General features: G+C 44.7%; 3 protein-coding genes across 7 annotated transcripts; 1 reads left to right on the forward strand and 2 right to left on the reverse strand.

Annotated features, from left to right (window-relative positions):
• Positions 1-418: 418 nt before the first annotated feature.
• Positions 419-14378, reverse strand: rtf1 (RTF1 homolog, Paf1/RNA polymerase II complex component). 3 transcript variants are annotated; one of them, XM_064318679.1, is made up of 19 exons: positions 14200-14378; positions 12183-12293; positions 7906-8056; positions 7127-7331; positions 6816-6933; positions 6418-6529; positions 5751-5892; positions 5004-5181; positions 4482-4585; positions 4273-4360; positions 3754-3861; positions 3585-3662; positions 3247-3368; positions 2662-2719; positions 2333-2410; positions 2110-2208; positions 1800-1914; positions 1465-1602; positions 419-1101 (listed from the first exon to the last, which is right to left on the reverse strand). In XM_064318679.1, exons 1-18 carry the CDS (start codon positions 14281-14283, stop codon positions 1496-1498), a joined length of 2058 nt encoding a protein of 685 aa, XP_064174749.1. In that variant the 5' UTR covers positions 14284-14378; the 3' UTR covers positions 419-1101; positions 1465-1495. The 3 variants fall into 3 exon arrangements, with proteins under 3 accessions (XP_064174749.1, XP_064174673.1, XP_064174830.1); XM_064318603.1 differs by having other exon boundaries at positions 419-1602; positions 14200-14377; XM_064318760.1 differs by having other exon boundaries at positions 419-1602; positions 4503-4585; positions 14200-14376.
• Positions 14379-15357: 979 nt separating this feature from the next.
• On the forward strand, positions 15358-18231 carry ndufaf1 (NADH:ubiquinone oxidoreductase complex assembly factor 1). Of its 2 annotated transcripts, none has more exons than XM_064319460.1 (5): positions 15358-15561; positions 16120-16689; positions 16894-17079; positions 17550-17624; positions 17915-18231. In XM_064319460.1, exons 2-5 carry the CDS (start codon positions 16189-16191, stop codon positions 18053-18055), a joined length of 903 nt encoding a protein of 300 aa, XP_064175530.1. In that variant the 5' UTR covers positions 15358-15561; positions 16120-16188; the 3' UTR covers positions 18056-18231. The 2 variants fall into 2 exon arrangements, with proteins under 2 accessions (XP_064175530.1, XP_064175437.1); XM_064319367.1 differs by having other exon boundaries at positions 15359-15523.
• nusap1 (nucleolar and spindle associated protein 1) lies at positions 18140-24536 on the reverse strand. Of its 2 annotated transcripts, none has more exons than XM_064319007.1 (12): positions 24302-24536; positions 23839-23898; positions 23282-23464; positions 22998-23160; positions 22776-22874; positions 21512-21624; positions 21365-21418; positions 21015-21178; positions 20097-20272; positions 19801-19923; positions 19181-19277; positions 18140-18654 (listed from the first exon to the last, which is right to left on the reverse strand). In XM_064319007.1, exons 1-12 carry the CDS (start codon positions 24374-24376, stop codon positions 18567-18569), a joined length of 1395 nt encoding a protein of 464 aa, XP_064175077.1. In that variant the 5' UTR covers positions 24377-24536; the 3' UTR covers positions 18140-18566. The 2 variants fall into 2 exon arrangements, with proteins under 2 accessions (XP_064175077.1, XP_064175128.1); XM_064319058.1 differs by lacking the exon at positions 24302-24536 and adding an exon at positions 24205-24271.
• Between the last annotated feature and the right edge of the window lie 17 nt (positions 24537-24553).

A 24553-nucleotide genomic window follows, 5' to 3' on the forward strand; every position in this document is an offset into this window, starting at 1 on the left:
GATATATGCTGAAACAATGCTTTCAGTATATATGCTCAAGGTACAACAGCAGTGTCCTACCCAGGAATCGAACCTGTGACCCTTATATTACAAGACCAGTTCCTTACCCATTATACTACGCTGCTGCCTGTAATAGTAGGCAAGCTGTTTTGCACACGGCCAGACTTTGTGGACGAGTATGTCAGCGGAAGGCACCCACTTGAACTGCAGTGCTCCCTCCCCTGGACGTGACGCAGTGGTAACGAGAAAGCATAGCACAACTGCCGATTCCGGATGAGAGGAAAAAGAGGAGGGAAAAATCTGCCATTTTGAAATTATTTCAGGAATCCAATATAAAAAAGTGCACCGATCGGAAGATGTGTTGCGAAGACAGCCGCAGTTTGGCCCACAGCGACAGAAACACACAGCCAACCAGACAGCAGGTATGAAACAGTGCCTCTTTATTGTGCAGCACCCACTCCAAGTCGCTTATTTACATGGCATGCCACATCAATACGAGAACTGACTAAGGACACACCTGTAAACACTTAGAATCTGCTCTCTTATAAATGAAAAAAAAGGAGTCAAAGTGGGGATTCGGGAAACAAAAAAAGAAAAAGAAAAACAACGCTTTCAATACTTTACACGGGATACAGGTTTGCTTTTATTGGTGTGTCATATTAAAACAGAAACAAAAAAAAAAAACGTATCTCTAGTCCATGCGTTTTCCCTTGTACAATCCTGGAGGGACAGATATTACCCAAGTTTCTGTTGTGTCTTCCCTGGTCTCCTCTTTCTTCAAGAGAGAACTACTGGAGAGCGAGGTTAGTGAAGAGTGGCGGAAGGATCCTCTCCAGTTTATGTAGGTAGTTGTGTGATGCGGAGGGGGGCGGTGAAAAAACAAAAAATCCAACATTGGAGGAGGAAAACGAAATCCTGTTCCGATTACCATTTACTGTCCATGTTAGTAATCTCAAAGTCCTCTTCAAGGTTGCGAAATAATCCGAGTCATTCAGATAAAATGTCTTTCTTACAGATAATTTATAATCCATCAGCGCAGTGTCCTTCCAAAAAAAAAAAACCAAAATGACAAAAAAAGGAAAAAAACGACAACCGTGAAATCTGTGAAGGAAAATAATTATATATAAAAAATAAAAAGGAGTAACAAAAAGAGACAATTCCAAGTACTATTTCTGGACATAATAACCCAAGTAGACTAGACAACTTTTTAAAAAGTCTCCTTTACAAAAAAGTTGCCAGATTATTTTAATATTTCCTCTCTCCCGTTTTTGGGATGGACACACGCTTGTACACACGCACACCAGTACATGCGCACACACACGGACGCGAACACACACGCATGCGCGCACGGACGCACACACACACACACGCGCACACACACGCACACATGCACACACGCACGCACGCACGCACACACACACAGGAGTGGCCCCCAGCCTCGAGGCCCCAGAGCTACCAACTGACACATGCAAGGACAGCTGTAAGTGGGCGGGGCTCAGATCAGGCCCCGCCTCTTCTTGTAGTCTTCCAGGTTGAGTGACCGGCGGGGAGCGCCGTCCTTCACAGGCAGGGCGTTGGAGCTCACAGAGAGAGACTTTGCCTCTAATGCAAACACAGGATAAGACAGAAGACTGTTTGTCAGAGAGTATATTTCCCCCCCAGCCATTTCAATGGGAGTAAGCCAGATGTGTATCAAATACCTAAAATGCACACATAAAATTTGCAAGTATATGTAAAGTCAACTCAAACCAAACATACACACATGCACGCACACAGATGCACACAGGAATGAACCACACCTGCGTTAGGAACCTGAAGGTCTATCTTAACGTCAAAGTCATGAACTTTGAAAAGATCTTCAGACAGGTCACTTGATGTTTTGGTGACGTCTTTGTCTTTCTGACCCAGCTGTCCCTGTGAACAAAACAGAGGGAGGAAACTCAGGCCAATGCACATTCTCATCATCCTCAGCAAGACTTGATCTACATGCTTTGCACTGCCACAGCCACACAGCGAGGTTGAGCCCCACCCCCTCCCTCCCTCCTCCCCCCCTTCCTCCCTTCTCCCTCCCTCCCTCCCTTTTCCCTCTCTCCCTCAGGTGCACCGTACCTGTTTGTTCTTCTCCAGAACGTTGTCCTGCCCTGAACCTGAGCCGTATTTCTGGTTCAGATGGGCGAGGATAGCAGCGTGGACAGAAGGGTCTCTGGCCTATACCAAAAAACAAACAAACAAAAAAAACCAGTCAAACACAGTCCAGGAGTGACCCCTTCCTCACAGACGGACTTTAGAAACAGATTATTACTATTCTAGATGTCAAATACACAATCCTTACGTTGGACACCATAGTGGGCTTGCACTGTCTTCTAGTAAAAGGGTCCATCTGCTGGTTCTTGGCGTTCTGCCCTTCTGCCTGATGGGGGGGAAATGAACAGAATTTCACTGGAGATTTATAACCCCTAATCTTACCAAGAGCGTGTTTTTTAGAATGTTTAAAAAAAAAAAATTACAAGTCAGTGTTCTAGAACTCTACAACTAGTAGTGACTTATTACATCAGCATCAGAACATTCAATTAATCACGTATTTGTGATCTCACACCTTGAAGGGTTAAAAGTCTTCGTTTGTTCAACGCAAGTCACAGGATCTAGACCCGTGTCACTCACCACCAGAGCTTTCTCAGACTCCACGATGTTCCAGCTCCGGTTCCGCTGGTTGATGTAGCTGTGCGGAGAGGGACAGAGGTCAGAGCCAAAGATTCAAGGTCAGCCCTCCCCGCCTCTCCCCACAGGCGAAACACCCGGGACCCGACCGCAACCTAGCACAGACTCTCCACTGAACGTGGCCTGCAGTCTCAAGGTAGGCACTGTGCACTGCCTGCAAGACCACCCCCCGCATAATCAGGCTCACAGTTAGGCTATACAATTTGTCACAATGACTTCAGTGAAAATCTGAACACAGCACAGAGGTAATTACAGACACTCAGCTGAGACGGGCGGGGGGGGGGGGCACTGGGTGAGATTATCCGATTATTCCTCTTGTTTTTTTTTCAAATGAAAAAAATAGTAGTTTGAAGTTGTTTACAGGTGATCCTAGGTCTTTACATTTGCTCTCTGAGTGTTCATCTCCCACTACTATGCTTACTGTTGCTCTTAACCCGGATTTATGCATTTTTCATCTTCCGAATGCCTGTACTGTACTGTAATGTACTGTAATGTACTGTACTATAAAGGGAAAGGTGGTGTTCTCACCTAATGGCTGAGATGTTCTTGGTCCTCTGCCGGTCCAGAGCCTCAGCCCGCTCTTCCAGCTCATTCAGCTGATCCTGGATCTGTTTGACTCTCTCGCCTTCTCCGCTATCCTCCGCCATAGCCTGAGGAGAGAGAGAGACACACGCGCACACACACACACACACACACACACACACACACAGGTCATGGCAGGTCACTTTGAGAGTGGCAATGTTTCTCAAGGATGAGTCATCAACCATGTGTTCAAAGGGGGCCTTGTGCATGGGTAGTTAGTAAAAAAAAAAAAAAAAATAAATAAATAAAATGAAGTAATATGAACATTTTTCACTTCAAACAACCTTCTCTTTGAGGAGCTGTGTTTTCTTCATGGCGTAATTGGGCGGGGCCTTCCGGAAACGGTCTTTCTCTTTGACGATCTGCACACGGGGAAAGGAAAGAAGGGTTCTCTCACACATTCCACTCACCGTGTCGTGTAAAATAAGTACGAACGGCAACGAGCCGACTCACGTCCTCTATGTCTTTGTCGTTGAATTTGTAGTTGACGGCTTCTTTGATGGCTTGTTCCTTTTTGGTGATTTCATCTAAAGTGGGGACCTGCATTCCCGCCATGATCATCTGGACAATGAAAATGAAAGGGAAACGACAGAATGACTGAGGGAAAAGGCATCAGTGCATAACTAAACCATGATAAGTTTCACCTAACTGTATAACACCCCCATCCCCCATTCATACTGTCAATGTCATGCATAATCCTCTGTGCAAAAAAAAAAAAAAACAACAAAAATGGCAACAACAAAAACAAAACCTCCATTTACCAAAGCATTAAGGTTTTTGTCATTATGAACCAACTTTATTAGCTATACATACAGCTGGGTGAGAATTTTAAATGCATGTTAAATAGTAAACGACCATGACACTGAGGCATAAGCTCATGCACGACACCAAAAAACATACGCTTGATCTCTTTATTTTGCGCGCCCCCCGCCCTTCCCACAATCCCTCTCTCCCTCTCTTCCCGCCGCTTACCGCCTCCTTCCACTTCATGAACTCGTTGTCCGTGAACTCCTGGTTGGACACGAACTCCAGCCGGAACACCCGCGTGTCGTTCCCGTGTCTGTGGGGCAGAGGACGGGGGGGGGGGACGGGGGGGGGGACGGGGGGGGGAGGACGGGGGGTCCCTCAGAGGTTAGGGGAAAACACACACAGCCTCGCCCAAAGCCGCGCACCAAACCCACCGGAGCCCGGGGTCCGCGTACCGCAACTGCAGGCCTTTGTTCGTCCTCGTCGATCCCAGCTGGTAGACCTTCGCCGTCTCCACCACGTCCACGATTTCTGCAACCTGCGGGGGCGGGGGCGGGCGGGGGAATAAAAAATAACAAACGTTAAATTAAACTTAAGTTATAACAAGATAAAGGGATAAAAAAATAAACACAAGGGGGAAAAAAAAAGTAGGAGCCAGTCTGCCCATGTGGTCAGTGTCTAAAAGTGAGAGACTGGTGGGAGTTCCACAGTGCAGCACACCGGAAGCAGTCTGATACGGACGCTCTCAGAGGGACGGTTCCATCGTTAGCGCGCGCGGGTCGTTAGCGAACCCCTCACCCAAATATTTTTTTAAAGAAAGAAAAGGAGCCAGTCTGCCCATGCGTGGTAGCGTAAACGTGAGAGAGAGAGACGACGTTTCACAGTGCAGCACACTGAAAGTGGGGGGGGGGCGGTTCATGGTTAGCGCGCGCGCGGGTCGCCAGCGAGGCCCTCACCCTGTACACCGGCTTGCTGCTGCTGTTGCCGATGCCGATGCGCACGAAGCAGCCGGTCACCGTCTTGGCGAAGAAGGGCATGTGGCACCAGCGCTCCAGCTTGTGGCGGGACAGGCGGATGCGGTTCAGCTCGTCCGGCAGCGAGACCGGCTGCGACTTCGGCGGGGTCTCCTCCTTCCTGCGCCGCGGCACAATTCGATCGGGACCGTGTTACTCACCGGGGGAGCCCCGGCGGGGCTTCGTTCAAAGGTTCTGCATTCATGTTCACCCCACAAATGACCTCCTGCACAACTCACACTGCCCACTCTGACCTTCCACCCTTCCTTTATGGGGAGATCCACGGACACACCCATCCAGCCCTCGTTAAAGGTATAAACTGTGAGGTGTCTATCCTTCATTTTTCACTTTCTTACATCCCTGTTTTTACACTACTAATACCGGAGCTACATTTGAAATTGCTCTTCCGCATTCGACATGCAAGTGACAGTGTGCGTGTCATCACATCTGAATGCCTGGCAAGACTGTTGCTCTCGGGCAATTACAAAACACACTGATTTTGCTACAAATATGCCCTTTTTTAAAAAATGAAAAATTAAGGATGGACACTCATAGAGTGTCTGCCTTATAAAGCTAAATAAAAAGAGGGCCTGAGATTGCCTCAGAACAACAGAGCTCCTAGTAGTCCAGCAGTTGATCTTAAGCATGCATGCAGTCTGACAGGTTGCACCAAAGGTGTGGGATACTTACTCCTCTTCCTCATCATAAGATGAAGAACGGGAGCTGTGGTCACTCTTTACGGAGGATTTATCGTCATCCTCCTCTTCCTCCTCCTCGTCATCGGAGTAAACCTCGCTGGTTTTGAGTGGCTGCCGTTTTGCCAGGAGTTCAGCTGTGGAAAAGAGAACAATGTGAAATACTGATGGGACAGTATCACCAAACTACCACTGCCCATCTATACACTAAATCACCAAACTACCACTGCCCATCTATACACCAAATCACCAAACTACCACTGCCAATCAGTGCATCAAATCACCAAACTATCACGGCTTCTCTATACATCTAAATCACCAAACTACCTCTGCCTATCTATACATCTAATCACCAAACTACCACTGCCTATATATACATCTAATCACCAAACTACCACTGCCCATCTATACACCAAATCACCAAACTACCACTGCCCATCTATACACCAAATCACCAAACTACCACCACCAATCCGTACTTTTAGTGATAAAACCATCACCCACGACCAGTCCATTCACCTAATTGCCAAACCTACCCAAACAACCCTTCCATAAAATGTTTCATCAGTTTCATTCTCAGAATAGCCAGAAACAACCGACAGTGACTAAAAATAAGGAAAGAGACGAGAAGAGGTGGAACAGGGAGGAGGGGGGCGGGGTACCTGTTCTGTTCTTCTTCTTCTCTCGCTCTGCTTTCAGCTCCTCCATAGCTTGAGACTTCTTATCCAGCTTCTCGTCCCGCTTGGACCTCCTCTCCTTGTTGTGAGACATAACCTGGAGGCGAACGATGGGCAGTAAATCTATGGGCCTGTCCAGTCCCGTTACACAGTCTGGCTCCTGGAGGGCCAGCGCTGAGAAACCGTAATGTCCTTACTAAATAAACGAATCCTAGATATAGGGATATATACATCTGCACATTACCTTTTCAAGTGAGTGAACCGTCTTACTAGGTGCTGTGGATTAGGATTGGTCACGTCAATGTGCAGGGTGTGTGTGCGTGTGTGCGCGTGCGTGTGTGTGTGTGTTTGTGGTGGGGGGGTGTTTAGGGGTGTGGACTCACCACCTGAGTGTCCTGAACCTGAGACAGCTTCCTTTTTTCCTGCTCCTCCTCCTGTTTCTTCTTCTTTTCCTCCTTCTCTTTTTTCTTTGCCGTTTTCAGCTTCTTCTTAATTTCAAACCTAACAGTGAAGGGTGTTAGGAGGAGCACATTCAGTTACCCTTCAGTGTCAACAGCTTCAACTGTGGCATTTAGGCAAGATAAGCAAAGTGCCCTTTCTCCAGTGTGCCCTCCTCCTGGTTTCCCCAAGTGGGACTGTCCTAGGCTACGTGACCCCCCCCCCCCCCCCCTGGCTCGCCCCGCAGTTCGCTCACCTCCTCTTCAGCACCTCCCGCTTCTCGATTCGGTTGAACAGCTCCTGCTCCCTCTCCTTCTCCGTCATCTGCTCCAGCCGGGCTCTGTCCTCCTCATCCCCCATCAGGTCGTCGCCGTACCCGTCGCGGAAGACGTCGTCCTCCGAGGACGAGTCCGAATCCGAGCTGGAGGACGAGCTGTTGCTCTCCGAGTCCGACACCTCGCCTGCCGGGAGCACAGGAACCGCCAAGGTCAGCCAAGGTCAACCACACCAGGAACAGATCCGGTCACTCCTCACATAAGGTTACAAACGGTTTTAACAGAAAACACCTGATGAAAACATGATGTTAACAAGCCATTGACAGGTCATTAATACAGAGCAACCCCCAGGTTACAAAAGTACACAAAACAATTTCCGAAAGCATGTTTGACAGTGCACTAAAAGGGAAGTAAGGTCAAAGGACAAAATTTCAAACTCCTGAATGCAAAAAGGACACTTTATTCCTGATTGCAGAGCACAGGCTGACATAAGACTGAGATTTAGGGATCCACTAGAGGACAGAGACCAGGTACTAAGCTAATAAACCATTACTGTAGACTACAGAATGCTACTACAAACTGTGCATAATTATGCACTGTCATGAAAGTATTCATTTTAGAATTTTCAGACCAACTTCCCCTTTAAAACAAACCAATGCGTCTGGAGCCAACGTCACGATGGTCACCGATCCAAATGGGGTGTGTCGGACACCCAGTTACCCCCAAAATTCCCATCCCCGTGACAGTCCCCCCTGCCCACCTTCCTCGGGGGCGGAGCTCTCCGCGGAGCTGTCGCCATCGGAGCTGCCGGAGGACGCCGCCTTGTTCACCCGCTTCTTTGCGGCGCTCTTCTTCTCGCTGCCTTTCCCCACCTTCACCTTCTTCTTCGCCTTGGTGCCGCCGACAGTCCACTGAGGGAAACGGAAACCACAGCGAGTACAACCGTCAGTACACACGGCAAGTAACCACAGCAACCGTAAAACAACAATACATTTTTTTTTTTCCTATTTCATTTTTTTTAAGTCGCTGTTAAATTTAAAGAGTCATGGGTTGCGATTTTTTGGGCTTGTTTTTGTTATAAATTTTGGAATAAAATTAAAGTTACACTAAGCAAAATGTCGCTAGATGTTGTCTTTTCAGAACAAGCCAGCCCCCTCGTGCCAAAGAGCAAAGAGCACCATCGCTTGTTCAAATCTGACAATAGCGTGAGCCACGAGGAGAAGCGTTCAGGTATATGGGAGGAGGTGAGAGGCTTCTTGTGTATGTTCTTGTGTTGTATCGTCACAGCAACCGAACTAGCACGCTGTGTTGCACAGAATCGCCACCCTCGCCACACCCACCCCGGTTTGCAAATGCCCGCCACCCCGCTCCCCCCTACCCCACAAACACACAAACGGAGTCAACCAGCTTCCCCCCACACAAACACACACACACACGGAGTCGACCACCGCAAAATAAGTTCTCAACCTGTGGGAAACCCTGCTTCACCAGACAGAACGCTGCTTAGTCAGAACAGGCCTGCTCAACTGGTCACCAGTGAGTGGCTCAACTCCTCCCAAAAAAAAAAACCACCACTGTCCAGTTCTCCAGCTCCACTGCCACATTACCCATCCCCTTCCTCAGTGCCCACAGGCAACACTGCAGCGGAGCTCCCTGCTAACGTCACAGGACAGTGAACCCATTTCAGACAGTAATCCTCACTGGCCGATTTTCCCACGACTGCACTAAACGCTGCCAGCCCTCTGTTGACAAACAAATGCACACACACGTATACGCTATGGATCAGGCAGGCATGGTGCCAATCCACAAATACTTGCATAAGTGCATCGATCTGATTGTCAATCCCTGCGATCAGCACGTAGGTAAGAAGGAAAAGATCAGTGGGCCTGTGTAAGGCACTCTGAGCTAGAGCTAATGTACAAGCAGAAAGGGCTGCACCGCTGATGCCAGCTAACTCTCCTCTCAGGCTGCTGGAATTTGTTCACGGGCATCAGTTATACACAGCAGATGCTGCACTACCCCTCTCCCCCTTTTTTAATCTGGATGCATTGATAATAAACATCACAACCAACTTGAGCCCAAAATGCACGTGTGAACTGAGCCTGACCCGTCCATACCCAAATAACATTCATCTTGATCACCATGAACGTGCACACTTTCCTCCCCAAAAGCATGACTGCATGTACTTAGAAAAGAATAGAGTTCACTCGCACTGCATGGTGTTACGCTCACCACAAATGTGAGAAGACTTGCCTCCAAAAATAAAACTATGAAATAATGAATTCATACGAAGCCAAATATGAAACTATGAAATAATGAATTCATATGAAGCCAAAAATACAAATATGAAATAATGAATTTGTGTGAAGCCAAAAATACAACTATGAAATAATGAATTTGTATGAAGCCAAAAATACAACTATGAAATAATGAATTTGTATGAAGCCAAAAATACAACTATGAAATAATGAATTCATCTGAAGCCAGTACCTGCCTCTCTCTCACCAGGCAGCACTGGACCTCGGTCTCAGAGGGCTGCCTGACGGGCAGCAGGCAGATCACAGGCACTGGACTGACCGGAGGACCCAACCATGAGGTAACCCTGCTGCCTGAAGCAAGCCTTTCCAGGGAAACACTAAGCCCAATTACCCATAAGCCCATGGGGCTCCCGGCCACAGTTAGCACTGGCATGGCCAGAATTTGGTCCAAATATGGGGGAGAGTCACAGCACAAATAATACAGCCCATGTCCCCCCATCGGCTTCCGTTTTATCAGTGAACAACCGATGGGCACCGTCCAAAAAATGAAGTTGCAGCAGGGGTTGATGGGAGCAGCAAATTCTTGTCCCGTGGAAACTGTCTATATCACATCTGTTGACAAACATGCAAAGTGCGAAATATCCTCTTACTAGTAACAACTTTTTCTCAACGCAATACAGCCAAAGCAACTGATGTGGGGGGGGGGGGGGGCTTCTGCCTTTCCTTGGTTTGCAGTTAGCACATTTGGCCACAGAAATATTGTTCCATAAGCAGGCTGGATCTTATTAAAAATCGAGAAGACAAACTGAAAAAGACCCACGGGCCAGGGTCAGGACGTGTGGAGTCCTAATAAACGGTCAAAACGCAACAAAGCAGCAAATCAATTCACTAAATAAACTATTTCAAAGGATTAGTTTTGAAGCAGATAATTAAAAGCAAGAACTGTGATGGGAGCCCTGCATCCACAAGGGCCACAGGACAGACAGCATCTCTACTCACAGGGAGCAGTGCATTGTGGGAGCGGGGCGGGGCAGCGCATTGGGGGGGGGGGGGGGCAGCACATGGAGTGGCTACAGACAGGAAGAGACCGGGTAATCAGATCCACAAAAATCTCAGAGGTGCGTTTGAGTGACCTTTTCAAGGGTAACGGCAGCACTTACAGTGACCCAGATATCACCCCGAAAAGACTTCCAGTGAAGCTTGTATATCTATAGATTCAGTCTGAGGACAGATCCCATTTCCTCCAGACTTCGCGCCGCAGCGAGATGATGCGATAGAACCTGTCACGAGAAAACGCCCGATCGGGCATGTCTGCTCTTTATCATCCTCCCTAACGGTAGTGCTGGATTTATTCCTGAAAAACACTTCGAACTTGGCAACAGTTCCAGACATTTAAGACTGTCCCCATGGGGATGCAACGGGCCCCAGCTCTACCGTGCTGACCCGCACATGGAACAGAACATGCACAAAGTAAGATGTTGACAGATTTGTGGCAAATAGACAGCCAGGTGCACTGGGTCACTAGATTTAAAAGACCACATCCAACAGAAACCGCACCGTGTTGTTCTGCACTTTGAGCCTCGTAAACAGAAATAGCCGACTTTTTCCACACTACTACTCTTCTCTCGCATTTTCGTCTCTTTGAAGAAATTCCAGAATAAAGGGGTCACAACATCAGACGATTTTGCATTTTTCACTGGAAAAAAAAGTAGAGACCATAATTCTAGCCTGCAGCCAAGCTCAGCTTTAACACAGAAAACCCTGACATTGCCTTCTCTAACCATGACAGAAACATGTCATGACAGAGCATGACAGAAACTTTTCATAACACCATCTATATATAATTTTGTAGCCAATGTGTTTATTTGCCAGAAACAGGTTTAACATGCCTGCTGCCTTCAAAATGAAAGCATCAAAGTCACCATAGCAACACAAATGTAAGACAAGATACAGCAGATTCTAAATTCTGATTGCAGCAATGGCACCAGCAATTAGCTATGAGTGCAGCAATCAAAGACAACAGCAGACAGCATCAAGAACAACAACTCATAAAAGAACCAAAGGTTGGCAAATGGTCAGGCCTTGCTTTCCCACATTGAGGAACCACCCAGCCCAGTTGGTGAGAAGCGTCTCACCAGCGTCATGTCATGTGACTTTATTTCCGCTGCCCTCAGAAATTAGACCAAAAAAAAAAACATGCATTCTTAAAAAATCTTTTGCAAAGCTATAAATGTTTTTACTTTGAAATGTCAATGCTACCTGCATCACTGAACACCACAGAATAAATTAACAGACTTTTCACTGGATGGGATTCAGGGGGAAGGGTTTCCAAGAGGCTACCCACCAAAAAAAAAAAATCAAGCGCCGTCTCACTTAGCTTCAGATCCTGGGCACTCAAAGACTACAGGGTTATGTGGCTTCTGACCACCCACCCACATGCCCCTATGCTACCATTCACAAACTGGATGAGACATGCACTGAACGTTGTTGCTAGTAGGCTGTATTGATTCCTCAACAGAAGAGAGGGTACACTTTCCTTTACCTAAGCAATGCAGCAAAACAACACAGAAATACTCAGCCAAACCGCCGTATGGTGTTGTGACAATTCTGCCAGCGCTGAAGGTTTAATGCTGATACTGGTTTCAATAGGACGGTCGTTTCAATATGGAGCTCCACCATGTTTTTTCTATAAGTTAACATTTCAGTTTTGGACCTAGGATAAACCAGGGCAACAACACCGTACAGAGGTAAATTACATTAACCAGGGAATCGCCGGTACCTCATCATCGCTGTCGGAGGTCTCCGAGTCGGTGGAGGCAGCCGGCTTGCTGGCTGGATCCTCTTGCTCGTCTGAGTCCACCCGCTTCCTCTTTGCTAAAGACAGTAGCTCCTGTGGCCCGGAGAAGAGAAAGACCTCACGTTAACACACCACATTTCCTTTCAACCACCTCAAAACGTCTTTACTGGAAACAACGTTCCAACTGAGATTCCCACATTTTGCTTTCACACACATTTGCGTGTTGTATTTCGAAATTGTCTGAATAAGAGCTTGAGACCAAGAAATGAAACCAACCCATTCTATATGGTTCACTTCCATAATATAGAGCAGCACCACCCAACCCTGTTCCTGGACATCTACCACCCTGCAGGTTTTCATTTCAACCGTAATTTGGCACACCTGATTCTACTAAGTAGAAGCTCAATGAGAATTATAGCTGTGGAATGAGGTGTGCTTTGTTAAGGGTTGGAGTGGAAAACTACAGGATGGTGCATCTCCAGGCACAGGGTTTGGCAGCCCTGATACAGAGGGTTAGAAATAATTTGCACATTAATCTGAGGTCAGAAATGCAACTATTAATTAATTGAAGACCATTCAATGTCACTCAAAACAAAACCTTAACAATGGAATGGCCTACAAGCACTGCACCTATAAACCTACGGAGGTTTCAATGCCAAGGTAGTAATGAACGAGTAAGTCCATCTCTGTCTCCGTCAGGCATACTACACTGACACACTTGACAAAAATCCTTGGATTAAATGTGTTTACAAATTAGAGTGTTTTGCATGTGCAATTAAAGCTAAGCTTTAGGCTCTGTCTTATTTGTCAAAGCCTGTTCTTGCAACCTATTTATACTGTGAAGACCTTGAAAATTGAAGAATAAACTAAGTGCAAAATAGACCGCAAAAAAAGAGCGCGCCGAATTTCACTCAAGTAAATCCTATTTACAGTCTCGTTGAATTTGCGATGAGGCAAATGGCAATGCACCGTTTAAAAATAGAACATTTTGTTATGGTTCTCCCAAATTAAATATGCACACGCCACAGTGTACTTCCTAATACTACAACTGTCAGCATGTGCACCACATTAGAATGTAATGCCAAACATACATAATAAACCTGACGAAGGTCAAAAATTTTACTGACAGCAGCCAACATGTTTGACAATCATAGCTAGAGGCGTGCACTGCAAACTCAACGCTGACCCAGAATCGACAATCATTTAAATAACACGCTGTACAGACTAGCTGGCTAGATGTATGTGATTTAATGTTAATTATTTAACTGATGTTACCTGGCTAATCGAAATCTAGGCACTCAGAAACAAAACTTACCCCTGCAGACTCTGGTATATGAAAAACCTTCTGGGCTCGCTTTGCAATTAGCTAGCTAGTAAACATTAGCTGCCTAGCCAGCAAGCTAGATAGACAGCTAGACATTTCAGTGTAACCTATTTACAGTTACCAGCATTACTGTTACTCTTCCCGTGTTATTCTGTTGTAATTTTCCATAAATTAATAGCTAGTCACGTAGTAACAACCCAATTCACGTATTCACGTTGCGACGAACGTTTCCAATGTGATTGTTAGAAAATATAGCTAGCTAACAAGGTACTCAACACTACACCGAGGTAGCAAGCTTGCTAGCTAGCCAACCAAGCCGTGCACAGAGGATCATGTTTACGCGCTACACATTCCTTCCCAATAATTTTGTCAACACAGAAATAGATGATGACGTAATTGGAATTAACGTTCTAAATGGTAGTATTCGTTTAACCTTCCCTTCTAAGCGAGGGATAAATTGGCATATTTTACGACGACTCCAGTATCAAGTAGCTAGCGAGTTAGCAAACGAGCTAACTCAAACCGGAGAGGACTGGTTAAGCCCCACGATTCGACAGGCCCGTGGCGGGGTGTTTTTCGCCCAAACTCACAAAGCATATTTTCCATTATACCGTCAAAGCCAGGCCACAATTATTGGAACACGATGGTATGAGATATTCCCAAGCAAACCCTTACCTGATCCAAATTATCATCGCTCGCGCTGTCTTCTGAGTCGGAGTCAATAACGACCCGTCCTTTCCGCTTCTTTACATTCACCATGATTATCTACCTGTGTGTGTGTGCGTTGTGTCTCGGCTAAGCACGAAACGGCGGCAGCTCCGCAGTCTTCCACACAAAGGCGCTAGTGGACCACTGGGCATGCGCCTGCACTACACTCGACCCGTTACGTCACAAATTGAACAATTTCATTGACTAGAACTTCAGATGTGATCATTCACATATGGGATTTATTGTATTTATTCTAATATACCATCTAATAACATTGCATTTGGCCGCCTTTCAATACTAGATTGACCATCGCGACTTTGCCTGTAATTAACTCAGTGGTTGCTGTTCTTGGTTTTGTTGGTTTGACTCTTTTCTGTTTTTACAGATAAGCAGTATATTGAATTGATTCCAAAGTATGTACATGAAAAATATATATATATAAACCTTAAAAATGACATTACAATGTAGTGATGAAGACCGCACAAGTCACTGTCTTTCAGCAAGACAATAAATCATTGTTCTGGCTCATTGTGCTCATTTATGTTCCAATAGTGCTTATCTTCCCTGGTCTGCTAGCAAAATATCCCAGTCTTTCCATCTAATAATTAACCAGTTCAATTAAATAAATCCCTCAGTTGATGTGCAGTGAGTATTCCAGCATAAGGTGTCAATTGTGCATAACCCCAGTAAGTTACAACACATCTGTGGTGACTGAAGTGAGTCGATCTCCCTCAAAATAAAGTGCTTTGAAATGGGTTAAAAGTTGTATATGAATGCAACCGTTATTAATATTATTTCACATTAAAACATGTTTGAGACATGTTTATGGATTGTGGTGATTCCCAGACTCAAGCCCAGTTTTTGTGTGGAATGAAAGTCATTTTAGTCAGAGAAGTTTCTGACCAAATGCTGTCACAACAATAGCTAGTATAGTTGCATTGACGGGTTTGTAGTTTAAAGCATTAAAAACACGTTGCAGAGGTTGCAGCAATAAGTGCTGATACACACGCATGCGCACACACACATTGGGGATTCCAACTGTTGACAAAAATGGGAAAATTAATAAAAACTGAGCAGTGAGTGAGAAGAAGCTGTCACATTTTGTCTGTTACTAGCCTATTTAAGTTGTTAGTGCTTGCTTGTGGAACCTAAATGGTTGGAGTAATGTTTTCCTATGGGGCTTCTTAGAACGACGCACCATATGTTTAGTGTTTCTTGAACCCAGAAGATCAGTGGAGCTCAGAGAACTGTACTGGCATGGAATGTACTTGATGTGGTCACCATTTCAAAGGTATTCCCTCAGCCATAATCTAAGCCAGGAGCAGCAAGGTTAACCTTATTTTTGTTTGCTTTATAACTCCAAAAAATAATAAAATGGCGGACATACTCTTGCAATGCAGAATATGGATACTTTAGTAAGCTAGAGTCAAATGATTATGGCTAACGTTAGCTAATTGAACACAATGAGTGTCCGACCGTTCGCCAATGATGGTGCATTATAACAATTATTGCCTTTTAATTTGACGTTAGTACAAATAGGAATTTAATGAATTCGAGTCTGCTTGCCATGGTTGATAGTTAGCTTTTTGTAAACGTTTTGTATATGATAGCTTCGTAACTGCAGTTATAAAATAATATTTAATACGGCAAAATATAAAGATATTGACAGATATGCTCCAGTTGTTTTACGTGTTAGCCACTAAATATTTACCGTCGTTGCGATTATAAATTTAACTACAGCCGAATGCTAACTCATGAATACGTGGACTCAAATGTTGTTGAAGCAAATTTTATTATAAATTGAACTTCGTACAGAATCTTCTAGGTGAAACAGAGACTGATGGATTTAAACTAGCTTAAGTCTCTAATATTTTTTTCCCTCCCAAGGATTGTGCCATGAAGACTGCTCACGTAAAGGTGCTTAAGGCTTGATTGCAGATATAGTTTACATGGACGATGGCTTTGACTCCCATGAAGCAGATCACCACCCTTCATAGGGGTCACTTCTTGACTCTCTCGCCGTCCCTCTGCTCCCTTGTGTGCGGCAAACGGGTAAATTTCATGGGGGAGTACCGTCGGCCGGGTCAGCCGCGGGATAACACCCCGCCCTGGAAAAAGATACAGTTCAGCTTTTCCAAGGGTGTGGAGGGTGTCCAGAAACATTTAGGGCTGCTGAAAGACGAGATGTTTCAGCGGTTTGTGGGGCCACAGGGACGGCCACTTCAGGTGCATATGCAGGAACAGACTCAGGTGCAGTGGGAATTCCGAGGGCCAGAGAGCCTGTCCCAGTGGGTGGTCTCCTCCGACAGGGAGATTGGGGGCCGAAGTGAAGCCTACCTGAAACTGGGCAGAAACAGCAACACTTGCCTACTGTATGGTACCCTCTGCTCAACTCCACCGCGGGATGGAGAGACTCGCTACAGTGGCTACTGCACGCTACGCTCCAAACAGCCAATGGTCAGTGCGGTACTTCCTGGGGGAAAAAAGGATGATAGTGTAGAAAAACTGGACTAGCAGACATGCTCACCAACGATTGCCACTTAATGTGAAACTTGAATTTATTTACCAGTTGAATTTATCTGCATCGTTAATCTTTACTAATGCAAAGGACAGTTTGCACTTGCTAATTAGAGAATTTCACTGCGTAATCTTTCTCGACAGATGTCCTTTGACAGGAAGAAGCACTACGATTGGTCAAGCTTCAACACCTTGTATTTACGCATCCGTGGTGATGGTAGGCCATGGATGATAAATATTACCGCAGAGACCTACTTCACCCACCAGAGTGATGACATGTACAACTACTTCCTGTTCACAAGAGGTGGGCCTTACTGGGAAGAAGTCAAGGTACAGAAATTTCTATACAAATCCCTTGAAATTTGGAGGCCAGAGGTGCAATGCTAGTGATTTCACTGTAGTAACTATGTAGTAGTAAAATAAAATTGTAATTTGCAGCTGACAATCCTCCATCTGTAAATTCTTAAGAGGATCTTTTTCTGAAATATTATTTTTTAAATCTTACATTTGAAACTTGTGATTAGTTCCTTTTTGAAAATGCTTTAAAGTGCATGTCTAAAATGTATTTGTATGTTAAAATAGCACTGTATCCTATCAAGAACAATATAGTCATCTTAATCTTCAGTTAGCCAGCCATACTTTCTTTAGAAGTTGTTGCCACCATCTGCTCCTATGACCCAGCTGAAAGTCTGGGGAGGGAAGAAAAAAAAATCTGACATTTGTGAAACAAATGTTGGTCGAATTCTGGGTTCAATGTGGAAAACATGGCAAGTTTTTTCTTGGCTTTTTTTTTGGGACAGATTCCTTTTTCAAAGTTCTTTATCTCCAGTCGTGGAAGAATACAAGACGAGCAGCACCCTCTCTGGCTCGACAAGGTCAGTATAAATCTGACATCCGACACAATGGACCAACTTTACCATGTAGACAAGAGCTCATAACAAACATGCCTCCCCATGTTGGCTTTATTCAGATCAGCAGCAGTATGGTCATAGCAGCTCTACCACACACAAACAGCAGTACAGCAATGAAACTAATTTCATTTAGTGCCCTGCAAACCCAATCACTGCAATACGCTCTCACTATCAACGGCACACAAAGGTAGCTACCAATGAGGATGCAAAACGGCTTGGCTTGTGTCTAAGGCCCTCATATTTGTGCTTCTCAGATAAACACAATTGGATTCACCCTTGGCGACAAGGCTGATGGACCATTCCAGCTGGAGATCGACTTCATCGCCGTCTGCAATGACCGCGCGCACACGGAAGAGTTTGCCTACGAGGTGTACAAAAGGAACCCTGAAGTTTGAGAGACTGTGCAGACAATGGAGTTCAATGGATGGAAAGCACAGAAAAGAAAAGGCTGATATCAGACTAAAAAAACCCATCAGCAGCATTGTTCAGACATGGTTATTTTTAATGGTGCAATGTCACCACAGAACAGTGTTTTTGATGTTATCTGTAAATAAATGAACACAGAAAAGTTTTTAAATGTCAGATAATTGGTGCTTTTAATCTGCGAATGTAAAAAAAAAAAACCTCTACAACTACTTGTCCAGTAATCACTTAAACACAACTTTAAATACAGAATTAGATGTATCCTTTGATGCTAATCTACCAAAAATTAAACAAGTTATATTTTTTTACCAGGACTAGAAAGCATAGGTTTGCAGAGCAGGCCCCCCCCTCCTTTCCTCCCCCCACAGTGGAGATAGGCTGTACAGATCTTGACAATCGCTTGAAAAACACACTTATACACAGACCGTAAAAAAAAGCAAGGCTAAAATGAGTATTTACAGAAGTTTTTTCAAAATACAAAACTCAGGACATTGCTAGGCCTCTCCTGGCCCCCAGAATCTTCTCCTTCTTCTGCTTCCTGTCCTGTGTGTGGCGTGCACGCCGCTCAACCCTACAACAAACAAACACGTTACACTAGCACCTGCTGAACAATCCCCATCAATCACACAGGTGAATGAGGGTCAGAGGAAGAGCAGCTGGGATTGAGGCTCCAGGTTTATTAGCCTAGCGCATCCCCAGAAGCTGGCTAGACTCATCTTACACAAGTGTAACATGGGAAGGCTTGTAGCACTGTATGGTTAAGAGACTGAAATTTGCGGCTTGGTGAATTGTGAACATAATAATGTAACGGACATTTAATGGAAATAATAGAAAGGCTTTTTGTTGGGTTTCTAGCAATATAGTTAAGGCTGGGACAATATTCACTAATTCCTCAGTATACAAAAATACCTCCTGTTATTTCAATACTGTAGAACCCACAAGTGTACAAGTTTACAGTGAATGTGTTAATAATCATTACTTTAAACAACATTCACCCCTAATAGGGTCTCAATTTAGGTGACTTGTAAAGCTGTAAAGAGAAAGCTACTAGCGAACACATTTTCTACAGATTACATATTGGCCTCAAACCTGCTCACCTTGTCTGAACCTGGTGTGTCTTGTAATTCTTCTGGTGTGACTGGGTGGTGTTAAGAGCTGCGTTTTCCTTAACGTCAGCAAATGGTTTCAGCTTTCCTGTGTGAAAAAGTGATGGGACGAGTTGGAACACAGTAGTACAGCGTTTTTTAAATCTGGTCATGGCGAGGGATGCTGGGTGTGCTTTTTTATTTTTTACGTTGGGTTGATTTTAAGGAATTAGGCTTGACGAGGCTGCAAAATCCAATACATATGTGTAACATCAAGAGCAAATCAGGTGCTCACGTGTGCTGGTAAAAAGATATAAGATAGTGGTTTAACAATTTCTCTCCCCATATGGGCATTCAATTAACAATTCAACCACTCTAATGAGTTTAGTTGAAATACACACTGCCCCTTGAACCTTGGTTGAGAAACCCCACAGTAGATGGACAGGCTGCTTACACAACAGAACATAAGGGTCATTTTACATTTGCTATTGTACAAATGAAGTTTTCCTCCAAACATTACTGAAAATACGCTAAAGACCACCCGTGAATTTACCTACTTGGGCTGAGAACTCAATCTCTCTTAATGTGTGACAGTATTTGGCTGGGCTCATGTTGCTAGGCTGCAAGCTCACCTTTGTGTGGCTGGTAGGAAAGGGGCCGGGAGAGGCTGGCCTTCAGGTCGAAGGTGTTTTTCTTCTGTGTTCCTGGAGTGTTGGAGATGCTGGTGTTTCCATTGAAAACAAACGGGGTTACACCTAACAAAAAACAAAACAAATAAAAAAAACATTTAAATGGAGACAGAAATACTCAATAGTTATAATTATAAACAAAAATAAAGTTGTTGTCGTCCAAGTGAATGACCAAATTACATTACAATCACTTAGCAGACGCTCTTATCCAGAGCGACTCAGAGAACGGTGTGTATTACCAGGCGTCTGGGTACTGGAGGCGACAGGAGTCTTGGTAGTGGAGACGGCCGGCTTCTTGACCTCTGGCTTCGCCTGCCCGGTCGGGGTGGAAATGAGGTCAACATGCGGAGACATGCGCGCCGGAGTCTTCACCAGAGAGCGCTTGTGTTCGTTGTCCCGAGTGGTCTGTGAAAAACTGCAGCAACAAGAGCGGTCGCATTTGCACATGGCTTTTCACTTGAGTCTGTATGCTGTCCCCAAATTTATCACACTGAGACTACCTCTTTTCCCTGGTGTAAGCTTTTCCCATTCATATCTGTAAGTGTGCCAGTTTGTTTTATGGGCTTATATGGATTTAAAGAGAAAGATCTGCTGATCAAATGCAAATTTTCATAAAAATATTTTCAAAACAAAATATATTCTTCCAAGCAACTGTCACTTTAAATTGCTCTCCCAGCAGTGACAGCTGACAATTTATTTCCGTTTTGAAGAGACTGGGTTTATAGTGGATAATATTACATAACTTCTTTTTACCTCTCCATTAATAAGGGCATTTCCAAGGCACCATGGAGAATTTCAAATCAAATTCCAAAGCAAGTTTTAAATTCTTTAAGAAGAGAATTCAGTGCTCTTTACAGGACCACCTATACCAGTGTTTCTCAACCCTGGTCCTGGGGACCCACTGCCCTGCATGTTTTAGATGTTTCCCTGCTCCAACACACCTGATTCAAATGAATGGGTCGTTATCGGGCTTCTGCAGAGCTTGATGACGACCCATTCATTTGAATCAGGTGTGCTGCAGCAGGGAAACATAAAACATGCAGGGCAGTGGGTCCCCAGGACCAGGGTTGAGAAACACTGACCTATACCGAGACAGCTTGCATAAAATGGACTGGAACCTGATGCGTTTGGTTACGGTGGCAGGAGGACTGTCTGACCTGACGTTCATCCTTCGTGTGGACACAACGGTGGGTTTGAAGGAGCTGCTGTTCTTCAGGGCGGGCTTGCTGGCGGACAGCTGGGTCAGCCTGCGCTTGTCTGCAACGGACCTCCTGCCCTGGGTCACCGGGCTGAACAGGGAAGCACGGCTCGCTTTGGGCTTCTGGAGGACAGATAAAACGACCGTCATTCACCAAACACTCTCCCAATAATACCTGTATCATCAGCACTCTCCCACACAAGTCCTTTCACTGTCTATTTATCCAATCACAGAGACACACCAGCACCTCCCTCCCTCCTGTGTACTTGAGCCAGACAGCAATCTTAAGAGCTCATAAAATGTACTGACCGGAGCTGCTTTTTTCTCCACTGGTTTAATGATGTTGGCCTTCTCTGACAGCATCTATAAAAATAAAAAAAGCATTGGGAGAGCAGATTTAACTTCTGCTCTTTTTCACGTTTCATCGTTTTTTGGATGGAGGGATAAAGCAATCACCTTTAATTCTTTCACAGGGTTCCTGATGGTCTCCATTTGCTTGTTCTTCCTCTGAAGATACGAGTCGATGGACTCCATTTTGTTGAAGTGAGCCTCGTGGAGCTTCTTGAAATCTGCAAAAGAAAGGGTGCAAAATCATATTCATGACGAATTCATGCTACATTCAACTGCTGCGTTTCAGTGTATTTAGGTGGTACACTGCCCACTGCATAGTGCGGGCAATGACTGGACCAGGAGATAATTAGAAATGGTCGCAAGTATCAGCTGCTGTGTGGCTCATCCTGCTAAGGCACTGTTCTAATGCACAGATGAGCCCCACAGTCAGGTATTAAATCCGAATGGGACTGGCAGCCCTGTAGCGCGATGTACAGCTGGCTCTAGTGTCACTAAGGGACCTGAGAGTTTCAGCTGGCTGGGATGACAACGTCTCATTTGCACACCAGTCAGCCCTGCTGGCTGATCAGGTGCATCAGTAGCAGAGCTCACGCTTGTCTGTGCTCCGCAGAATCGATAGTGGAAGGTTCAGCAATGAATGCAGAAGACTACAATTGAAAAGAAAAAAAAAACATGCATAAAAGGTCATAAGTGATAGGTTGCTCTTGTCCGAGGTGACATTGATTCTCATCCAAATTAACCTAGGATGGTATAGCAAATCGAAATACCAACTTGCTACAAGGAGCTAGTCTCTGCACAATGCAGCAAAAGGCTCTTCTGTCTCTCCAATGCTGTAGCACACTCAGGTACTGTAAGTAGCAGGAAGGCAATGAAGAAAATACAAAACCACTGGTGCTGAACAGATAAGCACTTGTACACAAAATGAGCGTGTCAGCTTCAATTGCTTGTTTCAGAATTATTACCAAGAAATAATATGCAAGGAATATTCATGGTCCAACAATTTATTGCTTTTTTCAGTCAGCCGGAAAAATAATAGGAATAGAAGAATAAGGACATACCATTTCCTGAAATTGCTTTTTTAAACCTACCACAAATTACATACTGCTGACAAATAAATTGTACCGCTATTCCTGAAATACTTGATATTGCTTGTATATCAAACATATTTTCAAGGTAGTAAGTATGAGCTCATAGTTTTTAAAAATTCAGACAGACTAAGGAATCTTCTGATATTTTCAAGGTAAAATATGAATTCTTGTTTTTAAAGCACCCCTTTTCAGGATAGCCATCCCTAGAAGTTCTGAAGGTACCGTGGAGAAAGGCCTTAGTTTATATCTCTGATGCAATTGCCATTATTATGTTTTCTTACTTGGTGTGGTTGGCTTCAGCACAGGTCTGTTCATCTTTTTTAGAAGCCCTTCGTGACGAGGAATTTTCCCAACAGGTTTTGCAGTCTTCGGATCTTCTCCTGCAAAGGGAAAAAACCATACTTGCTTAGAAACAATCAATACAACAAGTGAGCAAATTCTCTTACCAACACAACGGCCATGAATAAAGTGAAGTAGGCGTTTCGGTCTGGGGTGTCCTGTACCTCCAACAGGCCCCTCTGCTCCCCCGTCCGTGGTACAAGACTGCAGTACGGTCTCTTCCGAGCTCTCTTCCATCAGCCCCGTCCCACAATCCTCCTCAGCAGACACCTTCCTCCTCTTAGCACTCCCCTGCCCTTCAGTGGCTTTGCCAGATTCCTCATCAGTCTTGAAGACACAAGCATGTTTTTCTTTTTTTTCCCCCCACACACACACATTTTTTTCAGAAAGAACAAATCAGATGCAGTGCATTAGTCACATTCAAACAGAGTGGTCAGTGCTGCACTACCTGCGTGGGGGACTGCAGCATGCTGCCACTGATTTCAGCTACTGACTCCTCTGCCTCCAGCTGCTTCCTCTTTCCTTTTTGGCCCCTGGCACGACGATCAGTGACAAAGGCCGCGCTGTCATAGCTTGGTAAATGCTGGCTGGCATCGGTGTCCACCTCCTCTCCACTTATCCCACCCTCTGCCTGTTAATAATCACAAAAAGGGATAAGATTCCACCAAAAACTGAAATTATAATAACATTTCACAAAAACATGTGCCTGTTATCTGAAGTTTCAGACTAATCTAAAACACCAATGTTTTTTGTTTTTAAACACGGAAAAACTACTGATAATCACTTTGAAGTTGATGATGCTGCATGGTACAGCACCACTCTATTCAAGAGTGTAAAGCTGCTGCAGGTTCTGTTTTTAAGGTGCCCGAAACTTTTAAAATTCTTATGAAAGACAGCAGTTTGAAAGAAGAGATGACTGTACACCATTATTAATTCTCCCGTAACAAAACCTCTGCAACCTAGATTGACCTTGGCAAATTGACCAAAATAAAGGGCGGGACTCACATTTTCCGTCAGACTTTGTTGCTTGTAGTGCTCCTTCAGGGCTTTCAACAATTTCTCTGCCTGTTGGAGAATACAAAACAAAAAAAGCGAACGTTAACAACGGATTACAGTAGGCAATTCCAGATATACTGTTAGCTAACTGCACTTAACGATAAACGTTAGTCTAAATTCCCATAAGGCAATACTGCGATAGGACAACTAGCTAGCTATCTGTCTGACATTAATCCTTCTATCTAGTAGCTAGTTACTTAGCTCGCCATCCAGGAGAGCACAAACGTGGTCATCAAATTCTAAGGTAATAACGGTAGATTGCAATTTAGCTTGGCTAGCTACCTACTATCTGTACAAATTAGCAAACGTGTTTACCACTAACGTTACTGGCACCCAATTAGCAGCCAACATTCGCCTAGCCAACTAACGTTGCTTCACTAGTAAGGTTAGCAAACTTTCGCATTAACGTTACCTTCATATTCGCTTTTAGCCCAATATCCTTCGCCAGCCGCTGCAAATCTGCATACTTAAGTGAATCCAAGTCCATCTTAATTCTGAATTTTCCTCTTTTTTTCACAAATAAAGTAGTTTTAAACTAATTAAAATGCTGGACTGAAATCTCGTACCGGACATCCACCACCAATCGTCCCAGTTTATTTTGGATATTGTAATCGCGCCTGACGGTTAAAAAACCAAATTTCAAAATGACCATTTGTACTATTTG

Source organism: Anguilla rostrata, chromosome 1 (assembly GCF_018555375.3).
Source record: "Anguilla rostrata isolate EN2019 chromosome 1, ASM1855537v3, whole genome shotgun sequence".
NCBI classification, from domain to species: domain Eukaryota; kingdom Metazoa; phylum Chordata; class Actinopteri; order Anguilliformes; family Anguillidae; genus Anguilla; species Anguilla rostrata.

Excerpts from the sequence above, each read along its gene's own strand:
- rtf1 (XM_064318679.1), bottom strand. The coding sequence starts at position 14,283 with ATGGTGAATGTAAAGAAGCGGAAAGGACGGGTCGTTATTGACTCCGAC. Across the intron at positions 4,361-4,481 it reads TACGCGGACCCCGGGCTCCG|ACACGGGAACGACACGCGGG; the intron begins GTGGGTTTGGTG and ends TCTGCCCCACAG. Across the intron at positions 2,209-2,332 it reads AGCCCACTATGGTGTCCAAC|GCCAGAGACCCTTCTGTCCA; the intron begins GTAAGGATTGTG and ends TTTTTGGTATAG.
- ndufaf1 (XM_064319460.1), top strand. The coding sequence starts at position 16,189 with ATGGCTTTGACTCCCATGAAGCAGATCACCACCCTTCATAGGGGTCAC. Across the intron at positions 16,690-16,893 it reads TACGCTCCAAACAGCCAATG|ATGTCCTTTGACAGGAAGAA; the intron begins GTCAGTGCGGTA and ends CTTTCTCGACAG. Across the intron at positions 17,625-17,914 it reads ACCCTCTCTGGCTCGACAAG|ATAAACACAATTGGATTCAC; the intron begins GTCAGTATAAAT and ends TGTGCTTCTCAG.
- nusap1 (XM_064319007.1), bottom strand. The coding sequence starts at position 24,376 with ATGGACTTGGATTCACTTAAGTATGCAGATTTGCAGCGGCTGGCGAAG. Across the intron at positions 21,419-21,511 it reads ACCCTGTGAAAGAATTAAAG|ATGCTGTCAGAGAAGGCCAA; the intron begins GTGATTGCTTTA and ends TTATTTTTATAG. Across the intron at positions 21,179-21,364 it reads TGGAGAAAAAAGCAGCTCCG|AAGCCCAAAGCGAGCCGTGC; the intron begins GTCAGTACATTT and ends TCTGTCCTCCAG.